At 38.6% G+C, this 25,105-nt stretch overlaps 1 protein-coding gene and 1 long non-coding RNA gene across 3 annotated transcripts in view; one reads left to right on the forward strand and one right to left on the reverse strand.

The window, feature by feature from the left end:
* Nucleotides 1-1,082: 1,082 nt before the first annotated feature.
* LOC118807909 lies at nucleotides 1,083-5,492 on the forward strand. The gene is made up of 3 exons (XR_005007243.1): nucleotides 1,083-1,141; nucleotides 1,233-1,311; nucleotides 4,228-5,492. It is a non-coding gene; the product is annotated as an uncharacterized LOC118807909 (long non-coding RNA).
* A 2,085-nt stretch (nucleotides 5,493-7,577) lies between these two features.
* LOC118807910 (transcription activator BRG1) overlaps nucleotides 7,578-25,105 on the reverse strand; it is a 34,197-nt gene continuing 16,669 nt past the window's right edge. The window contains exons 17-33 of one of the 2 annotated variants that reach the window (XM_036570094.1): nucleotides 24,542-24,652; nucleotides 22,093-22,335; nucleotides 20,764-20,877; nucleotides 19,752-19,859; nucleotides 19,272-19,358; nucleotides 18,999-19,045; nucleotides 18,730-18,896; nucleotides 18,133-18,296; nucleotides 16,696-16,923; nucleotides 16,426-16,503; nucleotides 15,033-15,251; nucleotides 13,936-14,192; nucleotides 12,875-12,980; nucleotides 11,528-11,629; nucleotides 11,291-11,423; nucleotides 8,908-9,044; nucleotides 7,578-8,781 (exon numbers count right to left, since the gene is read on the reverse strand). In XM_036570094.1, the coding sequence (XP_036425987.1) occupies nucleotides 8,743-8,781; nucleotides 8,908-9,044; nucleotides 11,291-11,423; nucleotides 11,528-11,629; nucleotides 12,875-12,980; nucleotides 13,936-14,192; nucleotides 15,033-15,251; nucleotides 16,426-16,503; nucleotides 16,696-16,923; nucleotides 18,133-18,296; nucleotides 18,730-18,896; nucleotides 18,999-19,045; nucleotides 19,272-19,358; nucleotides 19,752-19,859; nucleotides 20,764-20,877; nucleotides 22,093-22,335; nucleotides 24,542-24,652 (2,340 nt within the window). In that variant the 3' untranslated portion in view covers nucleotides 7,578-8,742. Of the gene's footprint in view, nucleotides 8,782-8,907; nucleotides 9,045-11,290; nucleotides 11,424-11,527; nucleotides 11,630-12,874; nucleotides 12,984-13,935; nucleotides 14,193-15,032; nucleotides 15,252-16,425; nucleotides 16,504-16,695; nucleotides 16,924-18,132; nucleotides 18,297-18,729; nucleotides 18,897-18,998; nucleotides 19,046-19,271; nucleotides 19,359-19,751; nucleotides 19,860-20,763; nucleotides 20,878-22,092; nucleotides 22,336-24,541; nucleotides 24,653-25,105 lie in introns of both variants that reach the window. The other variant, XM_036570093.1, reaches the window with a different exon arrangement.

Below are 25,105 nucleotides of genomic sequence, written 5' to 3' on the forward strand. Positions count from 1 at the left end.
AGTCTGTAACTTTCTCTACAACAAAAAATTTACATCTAACAACACTGGACTTTGTTTACATCGCAGCGATTAATTTGGGCAAAAATTTGGAAAAATCTGTGGATTCCCCTTTAATATGCAATCCCTATGCACAAGACTATGGTGCTTATTTACGTCTGTATGGACACACTGAGCATCTTCTGAGCACTATGATTGAACCGGCATCAATCACACCAGCAAAACTCCACCTCCTACAGCCACTTACATGGTTCCATATCTCCTCCCCCCATCAAAACACCATCCCCAGGGGGGCACAGTTCCCTCCTGGTGTTCCATCTGGGAAATCTGAAAGCCTGTAATTTTGGCTTGGCTTTTTAAGATGTCAACAGATGCTTTGTCCAGGTAATGAGATACATAATAAATATTTATCCTGCCTCGAAACTGTATGTATAAGTAAGTAAATAAGTAAATAGTATTGTGAATTAGATAAACATGAACTGGAAGGTGAACTTTTCAAATGATTAGAAATGTAGGACTAGTGCCTTGACTCCCTATTCATTTCCTAATCTTAAGATTTATTATTCAACAACTACTATGGATGATTCAGTAACTACTATTGAACTAATAAGTTTGGAAAAAGTTCGGTGGTTATGAGAATGAGGGCCCACATACAGGCCTTAATGATTTAAGAGGTGAAAACTGTACTAGAAACATACTACAAACAATGCTGCTTTTCCTTTGAGGAAACTAGTAAGAAATAATCATTATCGGAAACGTTAAGAATTTTTACTCTCTTCACAGTCTGAATATTTCTCCCACTTCTCATGAAGAATGATGCCATTTGCCACAACAGTATTTGCAGCATTTTCCCTCTGAGTGCAGAGATAAAAAGTCACCAGTACCTTTGAGCTTCAGCCGTAGACCAGACCAATCGTATGTGCGTAAAACAGGTGGTGTGATCGAACACCAGGCTTTCACCACACAGCCCAGATCTGATAATAGCTACTGAATTTACCACACAGTGTCAGAAAATGATTACATAATCTCACAGTCTGATGTATATATATGTGTGTGTGTGGAAATGATGTTCATATTTCAGTCAAGGAAATTCCCAACACTTTTTTCATTGCAACAGCAAAATTAGACTCAGTGTTCAGCAGAGGTGAGGGAACGAGACTTTGCATACAATAAATCTGACACAGCTCTGAAAAAGAAGACATCTGTTTATTCAAATCTTCCTCTTCTCCCCCCAGATTTGCAAATGATTTGAAAATTCAACAATATTGGATTCTAAACATAATAGAACTTTCTGGTGTGATCATCTTCAGTCAGGTGAGTGAAACGTGATATATTGAGATATTATTACTAACCCCAGTTCTTAAGTCTAAAGAATTATTTAGTAACTACTGTGAATCTATGTAAGTTATGTAATTATGAGATTGTGGGGAGGGTTTATCCATGCTTTGCCCACAAATGCACTCTTTCATAGCAACTGTTGCTAGGCTGGACAAGCTTTACAGAACACTGACAAAAATCCCTTTAACATTATAAGAAATTGTAGCACATAACTCAATTAGAATAACTAAAGTTATACTATGTTTTTAATTAAAAATGAAATTTACACTGATAGATTTACACTAGTAGATTGGGTGTAGCTGTCATGTAACCTCATGTTAGCACAGTGAACTTGTGGTTGTTGTTTCCTTCCTGCCTGGTTTTAAAGCACTACAACAAACTCCAGTTCAAACCTAAAGCATTTTAAACTGGAAACCTAATGTAACATAGTGAATCTAAACTCTAACTAAACTTCACTATGTTTAATGTGATGTTCTGTAAAGCAATATTGCAACAGTTGCCACAAAAATGCAGAACATAGGTCAGTTGAAACGTTGGCCCACATATGTGCACAATTTTCCACTAACCCCAGATGCTGCCAATCAGCTGAGACAGTTCTGGTGTCTAAATTCTGCTTCTTTAGTTTTATACTAGAGCTATGAGGCTAACTTGACAATGTTGCTACTATAAAACTGCTGCCAGGTAAATAAATATATCGTTGCTGTCCAAAGGAAAACATGTATCTCCATTTTTGTCAATTTTTAGTTTTCTGCATCATTTGAACACAGTGACTATCCTTTACAATGTGTGAAAATTTCATGATGAATGGACCAATAGCAATGCCCAAAAATTACTTGGAATAAGATATCTTTACATTGACCTACATTGAAAGTAAAGAATGTTTTTGCCTTCTCCTATAAAGTTACCATTTTGGAGATGCTTGTTTTTCTTTGGACAGCAACGATATGTTACTGTGTTTGTTACAAGCTTCAACTTAAACATAATGTCTTTTACAAGCTTCAAACATACATGTTTAATCTAAAATAGCCAAAAATGTTCATGTGAATTGCCATTAGCTTAGCGCTAACATTCCAATAGAATTCTACAAGGATGCAAGCAGAAATTAGCCTTATTGTATTGTGTTGATTTTCCTCGTTTTTGACTGAGTTGTTGACATTTATGACCTGAATTGAAAGCCAAGCTCTAATATGCACAGTGTAGCTGATCGCTGGGGCAGCCAGTAGTTGTATCTAAAGCTTTTTTGACTGTGTTTATTAGCAACATTAGTCTTGTAGCTCCACTGCTACGCTAAAGAAGCAAAATTTGGACACTAAACATGTCATGGCTGATCAAGTACATCCAGGGTAAGTGAAAAACTGTTTCAATCGGATTTCAGCTGACCATTCCCCTAATGGAAGTGATAACAAAATTATGCTAACTTTGAAACACCCCTCATGTGGTTAATGTTTCATCAGTGCTGCTGTAGGTTTCTGTGTGCTAACAGAAAACTGATTGTGTGCCCCTCTTATCTGCACAGTGTGTGTGTGTGTAAGTGGGTGTGTATGTGGGATAGCCCGCTTATGAGCTCATGCTGTTCTTGTAGAGAGAGGGAAGCATGAGAAAAATGCAGAAAAAGCTGCTGAACCACATAGCACTGTAGCCCCTCCTCTACGCGCATACCACACCACACACACACAAACACAGCCATACAATGAAATGTGTGTGTGTGTGAGTCAAGACCCTGACTAACCTGCCCTCTGTTAATGATTGCAGAAAAGATGGGTATGAGTGGTGGACAGTCCTTCACTGCCATTACAGTATGATTCACCATGTGACACTCTGTGACCACACCATGTGACCACTGCGCACACACGCACACACACACACACACACACACACACACACATGTACAGACTGCCTCCATGCTGGTCTTAGTGTCTACACACATGACTTGTAAAGGGGAATTCCACCAATTTTTCAAAATTTCTGCATAATTCATAATCAATGAGATGTAAACAAAGTCATTCAGAGTGGTTTGATGTGAAATGATTAATTGTAGAGAACCTACTGACTGAAGTGTGAACGCAAAATACACTAGATTACACTAGTCTAGATTACAGCCAGCAAACTGAAAGTTTTTGTGACTTTTTTTTTACAGTTTACATTTTTTTTGTTTAATTTTGCAAACAAAAAATATACAGCCTGATAAATACAGCATGATGAGCAAAGCAGAATGTGTTTATATAGTCAAATTTTAAATTTTTCAAGAAAAAAGTGCCGTTCCTTTGATGGATTTTCATACATGATTCAGAAATTAAGGATCTATTGGCTACTCATGCTGAGCAACGTCATCTCCTGTTTACCAGGATTTTCATGGGATGTAAACAGAATACATGTGCATCCCGGTAAAATGCTATAATAAATAACATAAAGCCTGAACATTACTGGTAAAAGTATCCCATACCAGTGTAAAACAATGTTTTAGGCATCAGGTAGTGCACTTCACATGTTTGGTTCCTATCACCATCACTGTGAACAATTCATAATCGGTATGCTTATCTAGAATGGAGTATTTCACATCAAAGCACTGTGAATGACTTGGTTCACATCTAAACCAGTTAAATTATGCAGAAAATGTAAAAAATCTGAAAATTCCTCTTTAAACTGAGTTTTGAACATGGTTATAAATTCTAGTGGGGAATGTGATTTACAAAACAAACATGTTAATATATATTTATATCATCTGACATTGTTATATGAAGTAATGTTTTGCTGGACTGAACTTGCTTATTTAATCACGATTATTCATTTATTCATTCATCATTCATTTATTGATTTTCTTCCCTCGTCAGTGTTTTTGCATCTTTTAGATTCAGTAATTCTCTTCTGTTTTTGCCTTTCTTTTTAATCCAGAGACTACAGTGTGTTCATGTTTTTGGCCTGGTCCATCCCAGTCCTCTAAAAGGCGTTAACTTCAGCACTCATTCATCCTCATTAATCTATCTTTGTGTGGATCTACGGGTGTTACCAGTGACTCAGAATAGCTTAGACTGTGCAATGATACTGCGCAACATTTCACAATTAGGCAATTTTCGGAGTAAAGGAAATGTACATTTTTAAACAAACTGGACATGAAACTGTCAGTGATGGAGCCTCTATGACCCCTATGATGGATGGCCAGTAAAAATCTGCCTTCTAATGTTGTTGGATGATCTGATGTCCTACAGTGAAAAAATGTTTCATGATTTAAATGTCAGGTGGTTGTTTATTTAATTAGGTCCACTTACCATAGACGTGCACCTGCTGTGTGGTGGTTTTGTGGTGGTCCTGACTTTACCACTAATAAACAGGGTAAAGGCTGACATATTATGCAGAGAAACAGATGGACTACAGTCTGTAACTGTAGAACTACAAAGTGCTCCTATATGGTAAGTGGAGCTGACAAAATGGACAATGAGCATAGATACAAGGTAGGTGAACCTAATAAAGTGGCCAATGAAAATATGTTACATCAACTCAGTTGCTGCCTTTTAGTTTACTTCTTTTGGCAGGAACTGTATTGATGTAACACACTTTATTCTATGCGATGTGCAACCATTCAACACATTTGAATCAGGCAAACTCAAAACACTGCTTTGCTATAAGGGTGTTGTAAGTATTTTGTAGTCTGAGGCATGTTTAGCTAGCTAGCATGATCTATTTTGGTTCCTTTCTAATAGTGGCCTAATTGTTGCTAAAGGTAAACTGCACTTAGGAAGCATTAAGAAAAAAAAGATTTATCTACTATTGGCCACTGAAACCGTCCTTTCCTCAGACATTATGAAGGCCGGGTTGCCAGATTTGCTGGTTTCTTACCAATTTGGGTGTTTTGGTTGGAATGTGCCTTGGCGGGTGGACAAAATTTGGTCTGGTGTGTCATGATTTTGTGTTTTCTTAATAAAGTACATAAAATTAATGAACTGCATTGCATAATAATGCAGCTGGAATTTGAGTAAGCCTATCCTCTCCCCACATCAGCTACCAGTTGCCCCAGCCATCAGCAATGGCATGACCTGGCATGAATTGTCCATATATGTATGTGAGAAATAGTTATGCTTCTTTCTTTTTTTGCAATATTATCATTATTGTTTACCTTTTTCTAGGTGGAGTCTAAAAATTGCATTTAAAAAACTGCAAACTTACTATTTCACTATTTTGCAAACAGTCAATTGTAATTATGACTTGTAACCATAAATGTCACATTTACATTATTTCCAACAGCACATGAATAGACCACAAGACAAAGACTTATTCAGACTCTTACAATGTTTAGTTAGCATTTTATCTCTATTTCATTCTCTATATTACTGCTGTCTGTCTCATGTTTCTTTCACAGCTGTCCCTCATGTGTTTTTTTCTGATGAAGACGGAGATGATCACAGATACAGAGAGGGAAAGAGGAACTATTATGGGGAAGATGTGTCAGATTTCATTCTAGGCTTTACTGATAAACACATTCTAATCATTCTGTAGCAGTGCTGTGTTCTATGATTCAAATCAAACAGTTAACAAATCAGATGAGCTTAACTGAGTCTCTGATTCGCTCATTAATTCACAGTTCTCTCTCTACACATTTCTTTTTTCCTATTTCTCTCTCTCCCCTTCCTTCCTCTTTTTCTCCCTTTGCCCCCTCCCTTTCCCTTCTTTCCTATCTTTTTCCTCTCTCACCTTCTCTCCCCCTCTCTCTCCCTCATTCTTTCATTTTCTCATTCTCCCTGCATTTCGTATCTTTCTCCCTCTCCCCATTTCAGCCACTTGGTCAGTCTCACTCTCTCTCGTACTCTCTTTAGATCATTAACTGAGACTATTCTGACGTTTAATATAATGTCACAGTATGTTAATCTATGGGTCAAACAGAAAAACAAAGTCATATGGGTCATAATCCAGGGAAGATCATGGAAGATAAACAACCACAATTTAAGGACACATTCTTTTAGCATTCAAAAAAAGGCAAAGCAAACTTGTAGTGATTAACTCATCCACTCAGCATTTCAGACCTCCTCTATGTACATTTATTTGTCTATGGTTTTGTGTTGTACTTTGTGTAAGAGTGTAAAGTATTTTGTTGTAATATATTCTTGTTGCTGCTTTCCTGTATTTCCTATATTTTTATGTGTTTTATGTGTAGAATGTAATATTTCCATATGGCAGCACTAAAGAGAAAATTCCATTTTATGGAAATGAAATGGACAATAAAGTCTACTCTATTATTTTCTGTTCTTTTCTCTCCCTCTCTTTCTTTTTTCTCTCTTCCTCTCTCTCGTTCCTTTTCTCTCCTTCCCTGTCTTTCTCTCTCTGCCCCCCCCCACTCCTTCTTTCTTCTCCGTCTCTGGTCGACGTCAGCAGGCTCTGGGCAGGCGCTCAAGAACATCAAGATTTTCCTAGAAGTCCCTCTTCCTTCCAGCAGTTACAGTTTTACAGGAACAGAGCGTATCTTTATTCACACCCCCAACACAGTGACCCACCATGGATGCCTATTCATACAGCACATGCCAAAAAACACACACACACACACACACACAGGAAGAGCCACATCCTGAATAGCGTTTATGCTTGATTTTTATGAAGCTGAAAACAGGGTCAGTTTTTCCCGTACAGAAAACGCATGATTACAAGAAATGCTCTGAAATCAAAACTCAAGAAATTAGCACTCTAGCTCATCAGCACGTGCCCTCAAACTGCAGGCGTATTATTATTTAGTTATTAATCTTAGAGTTAGACTTATCATTATTGTTTTTCTGAACAACATTTCCTTGTTTAACTTATTATTAATCAATACTACTATTACTACAATTTTGTTATTATTTTGTCATTTGTACATTTGTATTTCCTTTTGCGCTGTTCTCTTATATATGTTAACTTTTTTTTTTACTTTTTTGACATTTTAAAGCATTTTTAAAGCACTAAAGTTATAATAATAATAATAATAATAATAATAATAATACTTGCTATTATTATTATTTGTTTTTTGAAGTGTTTAAATGAGGTTTCATTGCCCCCTAGAGGACACTGATGTGTATTACACATTGAAACATTTTATTAGCTTTATTATGGGGGGGATCCAACTGTACTGCATGGTTTGGTATTTTTCCTGTTTTAAATGTTCAGTCAATTCATCAGTTAACAATAAGACCATTTCAGAGTTGAAATATATGTGTTAGAACAGGGAAAACACTACTAGACCTTAAACATGAACATGCATGTCAGATAATCACGAACATCAAGCTGCACTGGAGTATTTTATTGTTATTTCTGAGCGTTCACTGACACTCGATACAGAAAAAGTCGTACGCTTCGCTCTCTGCACAGACAGATAGTCGTTTGAACGTCACCACAACAGTGGAGACATCCACCAGCTCCATTTTTTAAAAACATGGACAAAATCTACATAACATCAAGTTCCATTTCTACAAAAGTAAAACTCACACTTAAGCCTACAGTGCTTTGGCATGCTAGTACAGAGCGGTGCACATTCAAAAACAACATTGATATTACATTTGATCTAAAATACGCTCTTATCCAGAGCAACTTACACGTCAAGACTATCCTTTTTACCAATGGTGTGTCACTTTTCAAGAATTCGGGTTGAGACACATGGAGCTCAGTGCTTCTTACACACTATCTTGGTGGCAGTCTTAACCTTTTCGTTAAAAGTACCTCAAGTTGGGGATAAAAAGCTGACATTTTAATGGCTCAAGCACTAAGCACTCAAACACATGCAGCTGGACGTTACTCTATTGTGCATCAAGCTTATGACTTAAAATGCCCCAAAACTTACATCAGCACAATACCGTAAACTATATACTGTGCTACGTAATTCACGCACACACAAACTGCTGGCAGTACATGCCAGCCACTTCGCTCAGTACACAAATGGGTCCACAAGGGGCAGTGTGCTACGAGCTGTGTCCACATTAAAACATTAAAGCACATGCAGGCATTTACACTAACAGTACACGTTTTGGTTTAAGATGACATGTTTTCATTAGATACAACAGTATAGGCAATTTAGTTATAGCTATCTAACCTAATTCACTTCCATACTGCACAGAAATGCTAATCATGTCCGTGTCAGTGACTAGCCTGTATAAAGCTCCAATCAGGACATTTATTAGACCTCAATTACATGTAAACATGCCAATATGCTCTTGAAATGGGCCAAAAATGACAAATAAGAGGAAAACGAAACTCCGGGACGAGCGATGCTCTAAAATGCGCTCTAAAAAAATTCCAAATATTTTCATTCCAGTAGTGGTTTTTGTGCATACTTCTCCAGTCTCGTGTGCAAGCTGTGAAAAGCACCTCAAAGAAAAATCTGGTCCCAAAGGTCCTGATTAAGGCTTTAAACTTGTAGTACCTGGCAGGGGACATTGAGTATACGCAGTCTCTTTATCCCTGCTCTTCCTCACTGGCACTGTTGGAGCGCTCCTGAAACACATTTGTGACGTATAGTTACAACATATTATACAAGATATATATATATATATATATATATATATATATATATATATATATATATATAGCAGCTTTAAAAATCATACATGCATTTCTTACCTCCTCCTGCTCCTCCTCAGTATCATCATCACTGACCACAGGTTTGGCTCTGGTTCTCCCGCCCCTCCTCCTGCCTTTGCCCCTCTCTACACTGCGCTCTTTCCGGCCCAGTTTAATCTTCACCTTCACAGAGCGCGCTGCCGCACACAGCACCACACAGAAATAGACACAACGAGTCAAAAAGCAGTGACACTGCAGCATTACATAACTGATGATTCAGTTAAGTCTTCACTAGAGTGGGCCACAAATACAAGTTCTCCGATCAGCTCAGAGGCGAAGCTGCCGTCTGGGATCACATCACACCACAAGAGGGAGCTAATGGCACTTTCGCATGTATTTGCAGTTGCTGCCATTTAAAAGTCTGGAATTCAGTAACATGAAGCCAATTTCTTTGCAAATAATGTTTCTGAAACTATGCTTGATGTTAGTACTGTATAACTACATAGGTTTCAAATAATTCGTAAGAAGCTGTAGATGACTGACGAAAGCTCTTTATTCTATATTTATTCTTCAATAGCTGCTAAAGTAGCAGCTACTCTTTCTGGGGTCCACCTAAACATAACATATATAACAAGGCGTATATAAGAAATGTAATAAGTCTCAAAAAAACATATTAAATTGGTTAATAAACGATAGGGTTTTTCTTCATGTGTTTAAAATTGCCTTTCTGGGTGCTTCAGTGATCATGACTGACAACATGTTCCACATTGTGATGGCCATATACATTACAGATCTGCACACTGCACCTGTTCTCGGTTTTGCTTTCACTAGATAACCCTTAGTAGCCTGCCTGGTAGTGTAACTATGTCGATATCTCACTAATTTATTTGTGAGTACAATTTGCTTGTTTACTATAACAAATATTCCTAAAGAAACCTGTGATATTGCACGCCAACCTCTCCTCTACTCTGAGCCATGAGACACCAGCATGCAATCCCCGTACTCTGCCTCACACCTGGCAGACAGGGCAGTGCGAGCCTTGCAGCTTTATTCTGAGCTATTTGAAGCTTAGACAGATCTTTTTTGGCTGCCTGACTGCTGAGCAGTAATCAAGGTGAAATAAAACTAATGCCTGTGTCACTAGCACTCTAGAGGTAGGGGAAAGAGAAGAGGAACATCTTCTGATATACCTCTACCTATTTTCTGAACAATGTTTTCAATATGTGTTTCCCATGAAAGCTGCCCAGTGAGCCTCTCTACAAATGACTGAGAAAGCCCCACAGCATGAAGAAAAACTTAAATAGCCAGATCCCCTTACAGGTAATGTAGTCATCAAACCTAAATGCAGATAACCTGATCTATAATTAAATACAAATAGATAATTCCAGGATATTATACTGAAGCACTGTAATGAAAATTCTTGACCAAAACCAAGACACACTCGGCCAAACACCGGGACCGAAAACAGAATGAAAGGAATTCATACTTTTGGATTAATGTATGATGCTAACAGTACTTCAAAGGTGATAATCGCCATCTTGAGAAAGAGAACTGAGAGAACTAGAGGACTACTTCAATATTAAACGGTTGAACAGTTGTAAAATTACACAAATGTAATACGTAATTGTTTCCCAAAGAAAGCTAAAGCTGAATTCCAGAGTGTCTTCATTATAATGATAGAAAACACCTTGTTTTTTTCACATGCAAAGCACATGGAAGTGGCTTTGGAACTCCTGCCTAGCAGTGACATTTCTCCAGCAAGTGGTGCTATTAGCACACAAGCCACCTTAGTGCTTGTCATTTAGAAAAAAAACAGCCATGAACCTCAGCAGGAGTTGGAAAAGTTTATCATGGTTTATCAGTCGGTTAAAGACTGCACTGAACTCTGCAGCAGACTGTGTGTTTCACTGTTTATCCGCTGCTGCTCAAACTGTTTGAATGTGTCTGTGATGAACATGAAAGAAAAACAAACAACATTTTTAATGTTTCTCTGTTTTCATAATCATTCAGATTGTTTGTCAAGTGTTAGATTATAACACTTCATTGTAGACCTATTCAGTCTTTTCATGCTTTTTTTCAGCCAAAATATTCAGCCTTGTTTTCTCTTTTGGACGAAACCTGAAAGTGTCACCTTTGACCATTTCCAGCTTAATTTTTTGGGGCATCCCTTTTATAACAACTTCTCACTATTCTGAAAAAATTAATTTAAATATTAAATAAACACTTTAAAAATACATTTTGGTATTACTACCTTGTATTGTAGTCAACATTGTACAAGTTATCTAATAAATATTATTATCTAATAAATAATAAATACTTAAATAACAATTATTAATACGACAAGGGAGTCCAAACTTTTAAACGGCAGTGTATGTACATACTAACACTGAGGCAATCCTAAAATAACACTGTGAGAGTTCTGAAACTGCTTCTGCACACTCACACTCAGATTCAGAGCCTTCATCCTGTTCCTCCTCCTCCTCTTCACTCTCCTCTCCCTCGCTTTCCTCCTCCTTCTCGATCTTCTGCCGCAGGCTGGTGAACACGGACTGCAGCACGATGGAGTCCTCGTAAATCTGACCACACAATAAACACCAAAATAAGAGATGGAGATCAGTCGCCAACGTTTGTGTTGATTTGTGCTTGCACTGTGTAATTGTGTGTGTGTGTGATTTCCCACCAAAGAGCCCTCCAGGTTGAAGGTCTGAGCATTCTGACACAGCAGCATCACATCTCTCTCCAGATCATTCAAACTACGATAGCGATGACTACGAATACGCTCCTGCACAGAAAGGACATCACACACACTTTATATTGTGTTGTATAATCAAACTAGATATTAAATACAGTTAGAAGTGGGCAAAGGACATTATTGTGATACATTTTATAGCATTTCATTGTGATAAACAAGCATATCGTGAATATGACCAGTATTACAAGAACACTGATCACTGCATGTTTCATTATAAAAACAGTGTAATTAGCCCAGTTCTAACTGGGTCTAGCGCAGTGTAATATGTGAAATGTTGAATGAAAAGAACCATAACAGAGTTTATAATGGCCGTTAATGTGGCACTATTAGTGCATTGTGTCTGGGTCTCAAAATATTGTGATATGTATTGCAAAAATATCTTTATGTATCATGATATGCTATTTTTGCCATATTGTCCACCTCTACATACAACAGTGCAAACGTTTGGCCATCATTTTAATGCACAATTATTGTCTTTAAACAGTCTTTAACATACTGGAAAAAAAAAAAGTAATAAAAAAACTCACTTTACTTAAAAAATCAATAAAACATGCAATTTGAGGAAACTTTTGCCTATAACTGTATTTGCCATGGGCCAATAATTGATATTACCAAAGCTAGCTCAAATGTAAGTCATAGGGTAAAGCTTAGCAACACTAACACACATGGTTGTACTTCGTACTTGAATGTGTATCACAATTATATAATTTATTGTGATAGTTCTGCAGGCAATAATCGTTTGTCTAAATTAAAGTTACTGTAGAAGCTTATTATATTTTATAGTCTCTCAAATCAGATTGCATATACATAGATTATACATATAGATTAACATATATTTTACTACAGTGAACTATATGAAGCAGTGTATTTTAAGCTTAAATGTTTGTATATTTAGGTTGAGGTGGATAATTTGGAAAAAATATCATATCACAGTGTTTATGCAATATACTTACAGATGCTTACACAATATGTATCACAATATTTTGACACAGATGTAATGCCCTAGTACCACCACATCTGAAAACTGCCATCAAAAACTCAGGTAAAATGATGTTTATTCATTATTTCATATTTTGCAATAATCTAATTAAATAGGTCTAATTGTGCTCTTTTTCAATGAAACATGCAGTTGGTCCGCGATCTTAACGTAAGCATGATATGCGCAATATGCTCAGAACAGCATATTGTTTATCATGATAAAATGTATCAAAGTAATGATAAAATATCATCGTATTGTCCATCCTTGTATGTAGGTGTGTCTGTGGCTCTGTTTACCTTGATCTTGCGGAAGTCGACAGGTTTGCGGATCAGCTCGTAGTACTCCGGCAGCTCTTTACGAGACGGCAGCTGGATGAACACCTCGCTCAGCTGGCGGCCATTACTGCTATGAGACCAGATCGGCAACATGCAGTAACGTTAAGATTGTTCTAGATTTTGAAGAGCAAACTCGCTCATCTCACTCAAGAGACTGAATTTGCTCTATTATTGGTACCTAATTCTGAGAATAGATTTTTAAAGCATACATGTGTAATTAATCACATACACCGATCAGGCATAACATTATGAGCACCTCCTGTGGGCAGCATCCTGTGACCACTGATGAAGGACTAGGGGATGACCAACACAAACTGTGCAGTAGCACAGAGCTATCATCTCTGAGTGGACAGTGAGTGGACACTCCAGAAGCACTGCTGTGTCTGATCCACTCGTACCAGCACAACACACACTAACACACCTCCACCATGTCAGTGTTACTGCAGTGCTGAGAATGATCCACCACCCAAATAGTACCTGCTCTGTGAGGGTCCATGGAGGTCCTGACCACTGAAGAACAGGGTAAAAGGGGGCTACCAAAGTATGCAGAGAAACAGATGGACTACAGTCTGTAACTGTAGAACTACAAAGTGCACCCATATAGTAAGTGGAGCTGATAAAATGGACAATGAGTGTAGAAACAAGGAGGTGGTCATAATGTTATGCCTGATCTGTGTATGGTTGCATTCTACTAATGTAATCACAAAATGCCAAATAGAATTAGATTTTATTGAGCAGAGCTGTGAAGTCACATCAATCTTGTGAATGGCACAGCAAAATAGTCTAGACTGCTCTTCAGCTCCTCTCTGTGGATGTTTCCTGCCATAACAAGTGCTGTGAAAGCATGCCCTGGAGCACGCAATTCTGGTTCTGCAAACTCACTGCCAGCAGAATGTTCAAATGAGGTTATATTAGTAATTAGATAACAGATAATGCTATTAGATTGTATTGATAATACATAGATATGAATAGTATCAGGACAAAAGCAGTTCTCAGAGACCAATCCAGTATGAGCCTCTCACCTTTCTTTGTATTTGATCATGGCATCCACAATCTTCTTCATCTTCTTGGTGAGGGCTGGGGGGTTTGGGGTCAGTTTCTCTGCTGGGGGACGTCCCCGTTTCTTCTGTCTTTTGCTTTCCTCATCTTTGTCCCTTCCTCCACGAGTCCCAGAGGTGGACGGACCTGCGTCCAGGTCGCGATCTCTCTTCCTTTTGCGTGTGGTCTTCTTATGTCGCACTTCTTCCTCAATCTCCTCCAAGGTGCCCTCCTCTATAGCCTATACGGAGGGAGAGGAGAAGAGAATCTTGACCTGTAAAAGCGCTTTATTAACATAATTTCAGAAAAAGGTGAGCAAAAAAGACCCAATAATATGACAGCGAAACTGACAGACACAAATTAAAAGCCCTTTTGTAATACTTTTAATATTTGTTTACACAGTTTTTTGTGTGGTTCCACTAGTTATTTGTTGCCTAAGCCACAGCAGTGATGATGTACACACTTAAAAATGATGGCTCCTTATGGGTTCTTTAGTAAAGAAAACTGTTCTGTGTAGAACCATGAACACTCAAAGAACCCTCTGCATGATTAAAAGTGTTCTTCTATTGTAACAAGCCTGACATAATAATCTTTTTGAAAAGGGTTCTACATAGTACCAAAAATGGGTTCTTCTATTGTTATAATGTCAGGCTTGCTACAACAGAAGAACCCTTTTCGGTGCTATATAGAACCCTTTTCAAAAAGATTATGATGTCAGGCTTGTTACAACAGAAGAATTCTTTTTGTTGCTATATAGAACCACTTTTTGAAAAGGTTCTATATAGAACCATCTACAGCACATTCTCCATCAACCTGAAGAACCCTTATATGATGCAAAGAAGCGTTTAATCATGCAAAGAGTTCTTTGAGTGTTCATGGTTCTATATAGAACCATTTTCTTTGCTAAAGAATCCTTGAAGAACCATCTTTTTTAAGAGCTTAGAAATGACTAGTGATAACTTAAAAAGAATCGTTTAAAAACTCTGACAACCACTACAAACATAAGACAAACTAAAGATATGCAGTTTTTTGTGTGTCTTTTCAGATATAGTGACTTCCCATCACAAGTGCGACCTCTGACCTTGAGCCACTGTTTCTCAGTGAGCGAGTCGCTGTAGTCGACTTCCTTCCTCTGGCGTGAGCCACGGCCAAACATCTTCTCTTCCTCCTCCTCGCAGGTCAGCCGCTCCACCTCTGCGTCGTCCTTCATGATCCAGGTGGGCAGCTCGTCCTCCTCCATCAGACGAGGCTTACGCTTTGGGTTCCGCGCCTCCTCCCGTCGCCGGTCCAGATCCATTCGCTGCGCAGGGGGGATATGACAATTTGTAATTTGGACTGATGTACACTGACGGCATTTGGGATGCAGGCTGCCAAGCTCTGATAAGAAGTGTTTTCATGTACAATCACACAACAGTGTCACATATTGGACATCTGACTGAAATTAGCATTAAACTGAACTGAACTAGACTGGACTGGACCAGATTGAACCAAACTAAACTAGCCTGGCTTGGATTAAACTGAACTAACCTGGACTGAACTAGAATGGACTAAACCAGGGGACGGCAACAAGTGGCTCCTGAGCCACATGCAGCTCTTTTACTGACCTGTTGCGGCTCCATAGCAGAATTAAATTTTTAGATTAACGTAAAACAATCCTCCTTTGCAGACTGCTGGTCACCATAGCAATGCAGACAACAGTCTCACCTAGCTAGTAGCTAACGAATCAACAAAGAAATTAAAGGCGAACATCGATGATTTGGAGACGAACCGACTTGTTTACATTTATAATCACTCTTAGCTGGTTTCCTAATACGTTTAATCTGCAACAAGAAACTGTCAAACACTAAAAAGTCACGAAGCTGAAGTCCCTTCTCATTCACGAGCTTATTGTTCGAATTTTCCCGTTCCACCTTAAATGGTGCCTGAGGTGTCAGAATGTAACTGTAGCACCATTTAAGGTGGAACAGGAAAATTCAAACAAGAAGCCAGCGAACGGAAAGCTGACTTCACCCTTGTAAAAAGCTGAACATGGAGAGACATATTTACAAGAAACTAACGCTATTCTACTTTTGCTGAAAAGTTTCCTGCCAGAGATGCGAGAAAGACGGTTATAGCTGAGCTAAAGCTTAAAGCAGAGCAAAGTAAGTGTGTGTTTTCATTTATTTTATATTTTTAGCCTATACTAGTACATACTGAGATACAGCTCCCAAGGTGGTTTAATTTTTGTTGAAAAGATAAAATGGCTCTTCTTAACATTTGGGTTGCCGACCCCTCGACTAGACTTAACTGAACTAGATTGGATCAAATTGAACTGAACTAGAACGAAATGAACTGAACTGAACTACACTGGACTGGACCGAACCGAACCAGACTCAATTGTATTAGGACTGAATTTGATTGAACTTAATAAGAAAAATAATTACCAAAGACTAAATTTTAGGTCAAACATCTGAACAAGTGAGAGAAAGTCAAACCATGAAGTGATCAAACTCCTCTTCACTCCTTGCAATCATCTGATTGACAGTCTCATCATCTGGGACTTCGTCCTCTTCCTGATGGACAGTGAGAGAAAGAGAGAGAGAGAGAGAGAGAGAGAGAGAGAGGAAGAAGTTGAATCATTCCTCTTATCAAATAAAACATATACAGTATATACATATATATCGGCAAATTAATTTAATAAAACATGGATAAACGTAGTAAAGAGAGTGAGAGAGACCACAAGAATATAATGTAAAACTCAAGACCTCGTCCTGCTCCTCGTGCTCCAGGATGGCCTGCAGGAAGGCGCGGCGCTCATGGCTGGATGATTTCTGGTCAAACATGCCGGCCTGGATGACCTTCTGGTCCACGTTGAGCTTATATTTGGCGGCAGCAAGAATTTTCTCCTCCACGCTGTTCACAGTGCACAAGCGCAGCACCCTCACCTCATTCTGCTGCCCGATGCGGTGAGCACGGTCCTGAGCCTGCAGGTCCTGCATACAGAGAGAGGAGAGTTTTGAAACACTCAGCTGCATGTTGGTCAAAGTGTCATCCTTTAATGAAGCGCAGGTTTTAAATAATGATTCGACAGCTTTCTTTTCCAAACTGTTGTTAAAAGCACATATTGCAACTCTTTTTGCCCAAACCTTGTTTAAACAGCAAGAAGCAATTAATTACAAGTATAATAATGTGCCTCTGACTGGATGTGCTGCAAGTACACTCTTTTTTTCAAGGTAAACAACCATCTAACTAACTTCTCCTTCAAAAATAGCAAAAACTACAAAATTACACAATTCAAAAGGAAAACATAAGCCTGAAAAATAAATAAATTGTATGCAATAAATAAGTATTTTGCATGCAAAAATTTGGGTGCCCCTGGTGAAATGAAGTTTTGTTGATTTCCTAAGTGAAAATAAGATAATGCATCCTCTACAGACGATGCACTTCTGCACATTTTAACGTAAAATTAGTTTTTTTTGGCTGAATTCAACATACATTTAGCATACGTAACATATGGTATGTGCAAAAGTTATAGAACATTTTACATTTTATGTGTTTTTTCCAAAAAAACACAGCAAATAAAAAGAAATTGTGCACTAAAATTTGCAGAAAACATTCAAGTGTCTTCCTTGTGGAGAAAGTGTTACCTTACTTAGAAAAATAACAACACATATAATTTGACCAGGTTTGTTTAAACGTTTGTCTACAACTGTATTTAATTCCTTCAAAGCTCTTCATGCTGATGCAGGTTTGTTGTGACAGTAGCACAACTGTTTGCACACTTTTCAAATTCTGATGCTTCATTCCTGTCCTGTCTTGCTGACAATATTGATTTGTATTGTCATTGCAGCCATTAATGTTGTGTAAAATCGGGACAGTGATGGAAATACAATTTATCTGAATGGATTTTCCATTCAAATATTTTACTTATAAAATGTATCATATTACAGAATATTTGTTGAAGCCCTTATTTGCACATATATTAAAATTGTTTTCCTCCAAACTGACCTATTAAGTATTTAATATGTTATGGCAAGCCAACAAAGAAACCATGCTCATTTGGATTAAAGGCTAGCTGTCCCCAAACTTGCCGTACGCCATCTAATGCTGTGCTACTTGGTGTTGTGAGTTTCATATTATATTACTTCCAATTAATTTTATGGTAGTAAGCATGTGTTCAGGGGTCTAGTTGTTTGTCTCACCTGGTGAGGGTTCCAGTCACTGTCAAAGATGACCACGGTGTCAGCGCTCTGCAGGTTGAGGCCCAGCCCCCCAGCCCTGGTGCTCAGCAGGAAGATGAAATACTGGGACTCGGGGTCATTAAATGTCTTCAGCAGCATGCCCCGGTCCTCTGCTTTAGTGGTCCCTGCAAAGAAAAGAACAGGGTTAACCCTGTCTTATTTAACGTATGGTCTGCGATACTTTTAGAGACTCTAGCAATGTTCCTTTTAACTCATTAACAAGGCCTGATGCAAAGCACCTCTTTTATAAAGCAACAAAAGCTACTAACAGTGCCCACTTGTGGAGAATCTTCAGCCTGCTAAACGTGAGTGAGTTACGAGCCAGGTCAATTAAATGCTTTGCATATAAAATCTGCCCCAAGAGTAGTCAGGCCATGTGCATGTCCACATTGGGCACCATGAAACAGTTCAGCTTGTGGAATTAGAGTGTTCTACTAAAAATTAGGACAGACAGAATGACAGACAGAACTAGGTTGAACAGACAGAAAGAGATGGGGGACAGGTAGATCGAAAAAGAGCAAAACAGCGACAGAGCATACAGTATTCTCCTGATCCTACCATCCAGACGGAGGTATTTAAAGTTGCGGTAAGCGAAGTAGTCCTCCATGATGGTCATGAGTGACGTCATCTGGCAGAAAAGCAACACTTTGTGATTGGTTGCTCGCAGTTTGGGCAGAATCCGGTCCAGCACCTCAAACTTTCCAGATGCTCGATACAGGTCAGCACTAGTTAAAGGTTAAAAGTTTTTTAAAAAGTTACCGTAAAGGCCAACACAAATATAATTTTATCATAGGTATTAAAAGTCTTTGGGCTGTTGAGATACTCACCCTTGAACTATTCCACCAGAGAAACCCAGGTGCTCTGAAAATGACTCCTGTAAAGAAATAAAGAGCAAAACACATCATAAGTGACATAAAGACGCCCATAGGTCAAAGCCACTATGATATGCCATGAATAAATACTTTTATATTATCCTATTCCTATTCAGAATGTCGATGCAGCTAAGCAGCATGATTTTACTCTGTGCTGAATGTATTTTATAAGCAGGAGAAAAAAAATACTGCAGCCCTTCTATTCAGGGGTTGTGCATGGTACTGTACCTCGATTTGCTGGAACATGTAGGGATGATTACAGATCTTCCTCAACTGCATGATAGTGTTCATCAGAGTTTTAGTGCCGCCTTTACCCTAAAACACAAAAACACAGAAGTTACATTCATAACACTGAACCATGTATACTACACAGTGAATACATCGAACACATTTATGTATGTGGGCCAGTGTTAATGTTATGCATTAGTTTATTAGATTATTAGTGGGAACTGACCATGTCCTAGGATAGTTACTGTATAATAAACTGTATATATTGTGTTATACAACTGTTGAGCCTCATTACAACTATTTTAGTGTACATACATACATATTACAAAGAAAACCTTTGACCTTGAAGTTTTAGAGCACAGTCATGTTACATAGTCATCATTTATGAGTCACGTGTTATTTTGCAGTCAGCAATGATTCCACATCCGTCTTCAGCTGCGTTTTTGCTTACAGAAGAGACACACATACACTGAGCCTCACCTTCTTGTCTTTTTCGGATCCATCTGTGAGAAGAACACCTTTTGCCTGCATGTGTCTGTACAGCACTCTCTGCAGCGCTGACATGTCACACTTTATCACATACTCAACCTGCAGCGTCAAACAGGAAACAACAGAAAGACAATACAGATTAATGTGTATGACATTATCTTATAATCTGAAGTTTAGCTTTTTCTTACCAAATACTATCTAACCGAATGTGTTGCTGGTGATACAGGCCGGTGATTCAGGTCCTTTGCCGATGACCTCTTTAACTGTTTTAACCCCTTAAAATAAGAAGCTAAGAATGGCTCCACCAGTTTGTATTGAAGCCACTGTAGTTCCTGAATAATAAGTCTTAGTGTGTAATAAACCTGGGATTTTAAGGGGCTAAATCTGCCACCAGAACAGTTGTGAATGTCCATATTGGCCATTGTAAAATGGATCAGCATGCGGAACTGGAGCTTTCTTTGCACTACTGTGTTTTCTATCTCTTTATAAAACATGCCCAATTATTATTGGATGTACTATAAAGTGGCGCATGCTCATTCAGAGCACAATTCAGACTAGTAAGCACTTATTATTAATTTGTTTAATCGGTAATGATAAAACACAACTGACAAGTGACATATATTTTTATTTATGCATTTTCTTGTTAAAATTAACTAAAGTACAAACCTACTTTTTTTTATCAATATTCTTTATATATCACATAAGTGCAACTACACACTCTTCACAGGAAACAGAAGATTAAATGGCCTATTAATGCATTATTGTCAATTTTGGTTAATTTTTTTTCATGAGATCACAAACGCTTTTAAACTTAAACAATGTTTACACGCTACATTGAACTCTTTTCCATTATACGGGCCCTTTAAAGGAAACTTGAAATTGCTGTTTTGTCTGTAGTTTATACTGCACTCAAGCTAGCTAGTGCAGTAGCTAATTCAACTGAAGTTGTAGTAAGTTGTAATGTGTGTGTTAGAGAGTGAAACGTGCTAAACGCTCTCTTAACCTTCTCAGGTAGCTGAGCTTCCACTTCCTTTTTCAGCCTGCGCAGCAGGAAGGGGCGGAGCACCTTGTGCAGACGCCGAATAATCAGTATGGTCTCCTCCTCATTCAGATCCACCTGAAAGAGAGAGGGAAAGAGAGCGCAGGAACATGCGAAGGAGTGGAAAAATGAGAGGTTTGTCACTCATACAATATTGTAATACTCTTTTACTGCTTTATAATATTGCTGATCTCATTAAGTCATGTTTAAAAGCCATACATATCACTAAGTTGCCATTTACTCTGACACCATACTGGCTACTTACACCCAATTCTGATCTGTCTAATTTATACCACACATTACTGTAATATGGCCTATCATGAGAGATTGTGGCGCATTCTGATGCTTTAAATGACAGAGAACTGGCCACTTTAACAGGAAGGGGCCGTTTGACTGACAACCACACACCGTTGTTTCTGTGTGATGTGTAGGGGCTGGCAATTCTCAAAAGAGTGACTATATCTTACTCCAAAAAACTGCAAAGTGGTTCCATTTTTTGGCAGCACTGTATAGACCAACTTGGAATGGACTTCACAATGATGTCGCTGTGGAATGGAATCTCGGTATTCAAGGTCCTGGACATGAGTTGTATGCCTCAAGAGATTTGTATGCCTTAAGTTTCTCTTTTGTATAGATGCTTGGTTTTTCCACAAGGTATTTGAAAATGTCCTGCCACTGAAACTTTTGCCATTTAGTTGGATCCTTGACCTGTTGACCCAACAGTAAGCACAGAGACAGGAAATCTCACCCCATTGCAAAGGGTTAGCTTATTTATGTACGACAACCTGTCTTCTGCTGGCAAACCATTAAAATAACTGGAGAAGGTGTCCGCATGATCCATATTCATATATACTACCACACCTGACACCACTATGCAAACTTACTGCCACCAGTTAAGTTCTGCCCACAAAACATGTCATCTCTGTTCACAAATGTGAAAATATGGCCTATTGTGCCTCATTCAAAAAGCAGTCCAAGTTAAAACACTGGTGTGTGAATAGGCAGGACTAAACTGCTGTAGGTTGAATAGAGGGATATAAGTAAATGCCTTGGTTTTCGTGACATTATGAAAACAGTGAATTCAGAACAGGCTGTTTTTGGAACTTTAACAATGTCTACATACTACATATGAGCCCTTTAACCAATAAACTGCCTCAATGCATCAGGAATTTCCTCTCTGACGACTACCCTATATCAACTCTATTCTAGGCAAACTACAGCACATCTCATAGCAAGCAAAATGAGAACACACCTCATGTCTCACACTCAAAAATCGAATGTAAAAGCTCGAACCTTCTCCCCGGTCATGGCGAAGGGGGCGTTGAACCATTGCTCGAAGGTGCTGCAACTTTTAAAGATGGTGGGCAGCAGGAAGTTAAGTAGGGCCCACAGCTCGGGCAACTTGTTCTGCAGTGGTGTGCCAGTCAGGAGGACTCGTCTAGGGGCCAGGTAGTGCGTGTTCAGTACCTGGGTCAGCTTACAGTGATGGTTCTTCATGCGATGACCCTCGTCTACGATCATGTACTTCCAGCGAATCTGTAAGAGCAGAGAAAGTATGTGCAAGAACGAGTGTTGAGGGTCAGAATGAGTGATGAGAAGTGAAAGAAACAGAACATGGACCAGGAGTCAAATCTGGTCCTGCTGGGAGATTTGATGAAGCCTTGTGTTTGCCTACCCACATCATACCTGTATGCTTCATGTGAGCTGAATTATTTACTTGCCTACTGAAAGAATGGCTTAGAGATGAGTGGCTATTAGAGATGGTCAAGGTTATTCAGATATACATCTTATGGTTTTTATTCATAACAAACAGAGTTGGGCAGAAAGAGTAGTGATGTCCGAGTATGATCCTAAATGTAGCCTTAAATCATAAATTTTCCCTTACAATATATTAAAGAATAAGTTGCTTTAGTCCACTGCTGCTACCCCCGAATGGGACTGCTGCTCATCTCATGATGTAATGAAGAGGAGGTAAGGAGGCAGGACGCAAATGAGAGTCAGAAAAGTAAACTAGGAAAACAAAATAACTAGAAACTAAACCAGAAACAAACTTAACAGAACAAGACAACAACCTAAAAAGTGACGCACAACACTTATTAAGCCATAAGAGCCACAAGACAAAAACACTGGGTACAAAATACAAGGGAAGACAAACAAGGAACATCTGTGAAAAATGAGAGAGCATGGCCACAAACTAGACACAGGTGCAAGAGATGAGATAAGGTGGAGCAAGGGCGGGGCAGCGAACCAAAACAAAAACAAGAGCACATGGCACAAGATGGACAACGTAAACATGCAGAGAACACAGAGAGACAAGGATAAAGCAGCACAGGAATGTTACAAATGAAGTCAGCAAAAGTGGTAAATGCAGTAATGCTGAGATAAATAACTGGATCATCATGGGGATTTATCAGTCTACTCAGGCTTTAGCAGGAAATTCAGTGTTTGTACAGAAGCCATTTGTTGAGTTTGTCTTTATAGTCTGTCTAACGAGTATCTCACTACATGGCCTTTTAAAATAGTTAATAACAGTTAAAGCACTGACAGTGTTTCTTTCGAAGATTTTCTTTTTATTTAGTGGGAAAATATTCTAAAAGTTTTTTACTAAGAATGAAAAAGTAACTGTATTCTGAATGCAATTACTTTTTAAAATGTGAGATAGACTGAATACGGATATTTCATTCCTGTATATGTACTGTATATGTATTCCCCATGCCTATTACATCACACCCCAACATTGATGACAATATTTAAAAAAATAGCATTTGGAAATTGGAATACTATATAAAAATATGGAGATTCTAATAGCAAAACTTGGTAAAGTGCCCATCCCTAGTGGCTGTCACTGCTCCACTTCAGTCCGGTATGTATGCACCTACCTGGCACTGGCTGAGGCCAATATAAATACATGTAAGGGACAGTGGACCGCGACCGCTACTCAAATTTATCCAACGCTAGTCAACTGCACCTATGGAAAAGCACTGAGATGCAATAAAGGGCAATTTAGCAACTCAGCATAAAGGCTTTAAGAGCAAGGCTGGTGAAAGCTAGGATGTACCTAAATCTCAATGAGTCAGATTTGTATTTCTTTCTGAATTTTAACCCAACTTCACACTTTAATTGTGCACTTCAGTTGTACATATTCTAGCACAGTAAGGTTACATGTTTACTTTAATATAAAGCCTAACTGTACAAGCTAAAGACATTTGATCTTGAGGTTTGACTATGCTCTTGTGTTGGGAAGAAAAGACAAACGGGTCCTACAGGACCAGATTTGATTAGTCCTGGGGTCTTATGTATCAAATGTCTCAGACTAAGTGCAGGGCTGTTCCTAGCTATAAGTGTTATGAGCCATCATTTAGGGCTCTGAGCCACAAGAGGGCCCTTGTTTTTTTAAGATATTTAATATTATTTGTCAAAAAGCACAAGTCCAGACATTTTCTTAGACTGTATCTTTGTCAAAAATCATTAAGCATACAAAAGAATATGGGTCTGTGGGGCACCCATGCAGAATATTGCTTAAGGCCCAAAACGTGTAGAAATGGCTCTGTGTAGAGTACTGATTTTAAACCAACCGCCTTTTATTTCAGACTGCAAGTATATATGGGCTTCAGGGAGCTGATCTTAACTAGGCACTCGTATTCTGAAACACTTCATACATACAGACTTTGATACAACATCCATAAGCATGTCCTCTGATCATTCACTATTTGGGAGTGAATTAATCCAGACCCTGTGTTACCTTTGCTAGCACTTGCTTGTCTTTGATAATATATTCATAAGTGGTGAGAAGAACGTTGAACTTGCCGCTGCGGAGTTGTGGCACGAACGCTCGTCTGGCTGCAGGTGATCCCTGAGGACATAAAGAAGGATATTAACAGTGGGGAACCCCCAGCGCCTGGGGTTCCCCACATGTCTGTAGTTTTTACTTACTTTTTATTTGATAAAATCATCAGGCTAGTTAACAATTTAACTCTGTATGTATTCTAGTATTACTCTTATTTTACTGAAAGGCTCTGTTTGGAAACCAAGGGGTTGACCCCTTAAATGGCCAGGGTCCACCGATGGGGCCAACGTTGCATTACACACTTCTATATGCTAAGAAAAGCTCAACCAGTTTGCACTGAAGTCCCTGTAGTTACTGAAGAATAAACCTTAGTAATGAGTGTGTAATAAGTAATGTGTAATAAGTTAGTAATAAGTGTTATAAGCCTAAAGTAAAAAAAAACTTGAAACGGCCAAAGGATGATTATCCAGTTACGATATTTTTTCTTCATGATATCTAGGTAGACACAGCCAAGTAAAC

Source organism: Colossoma macropomum, unplaced genomic scaffold (assembly GCF_904425465.1).
Source record: "Colossoma macropomum unplaced genomic scaffold, Colossoma_macropomum, whole genome shotgun sequence".
Classification (NCBI taxonomy): Eukaryota; Metazoa; Chordata; class Actinopteri; order Characiformes; family Serrasalmidae; genus Colossoma; species Colossoma macropomum.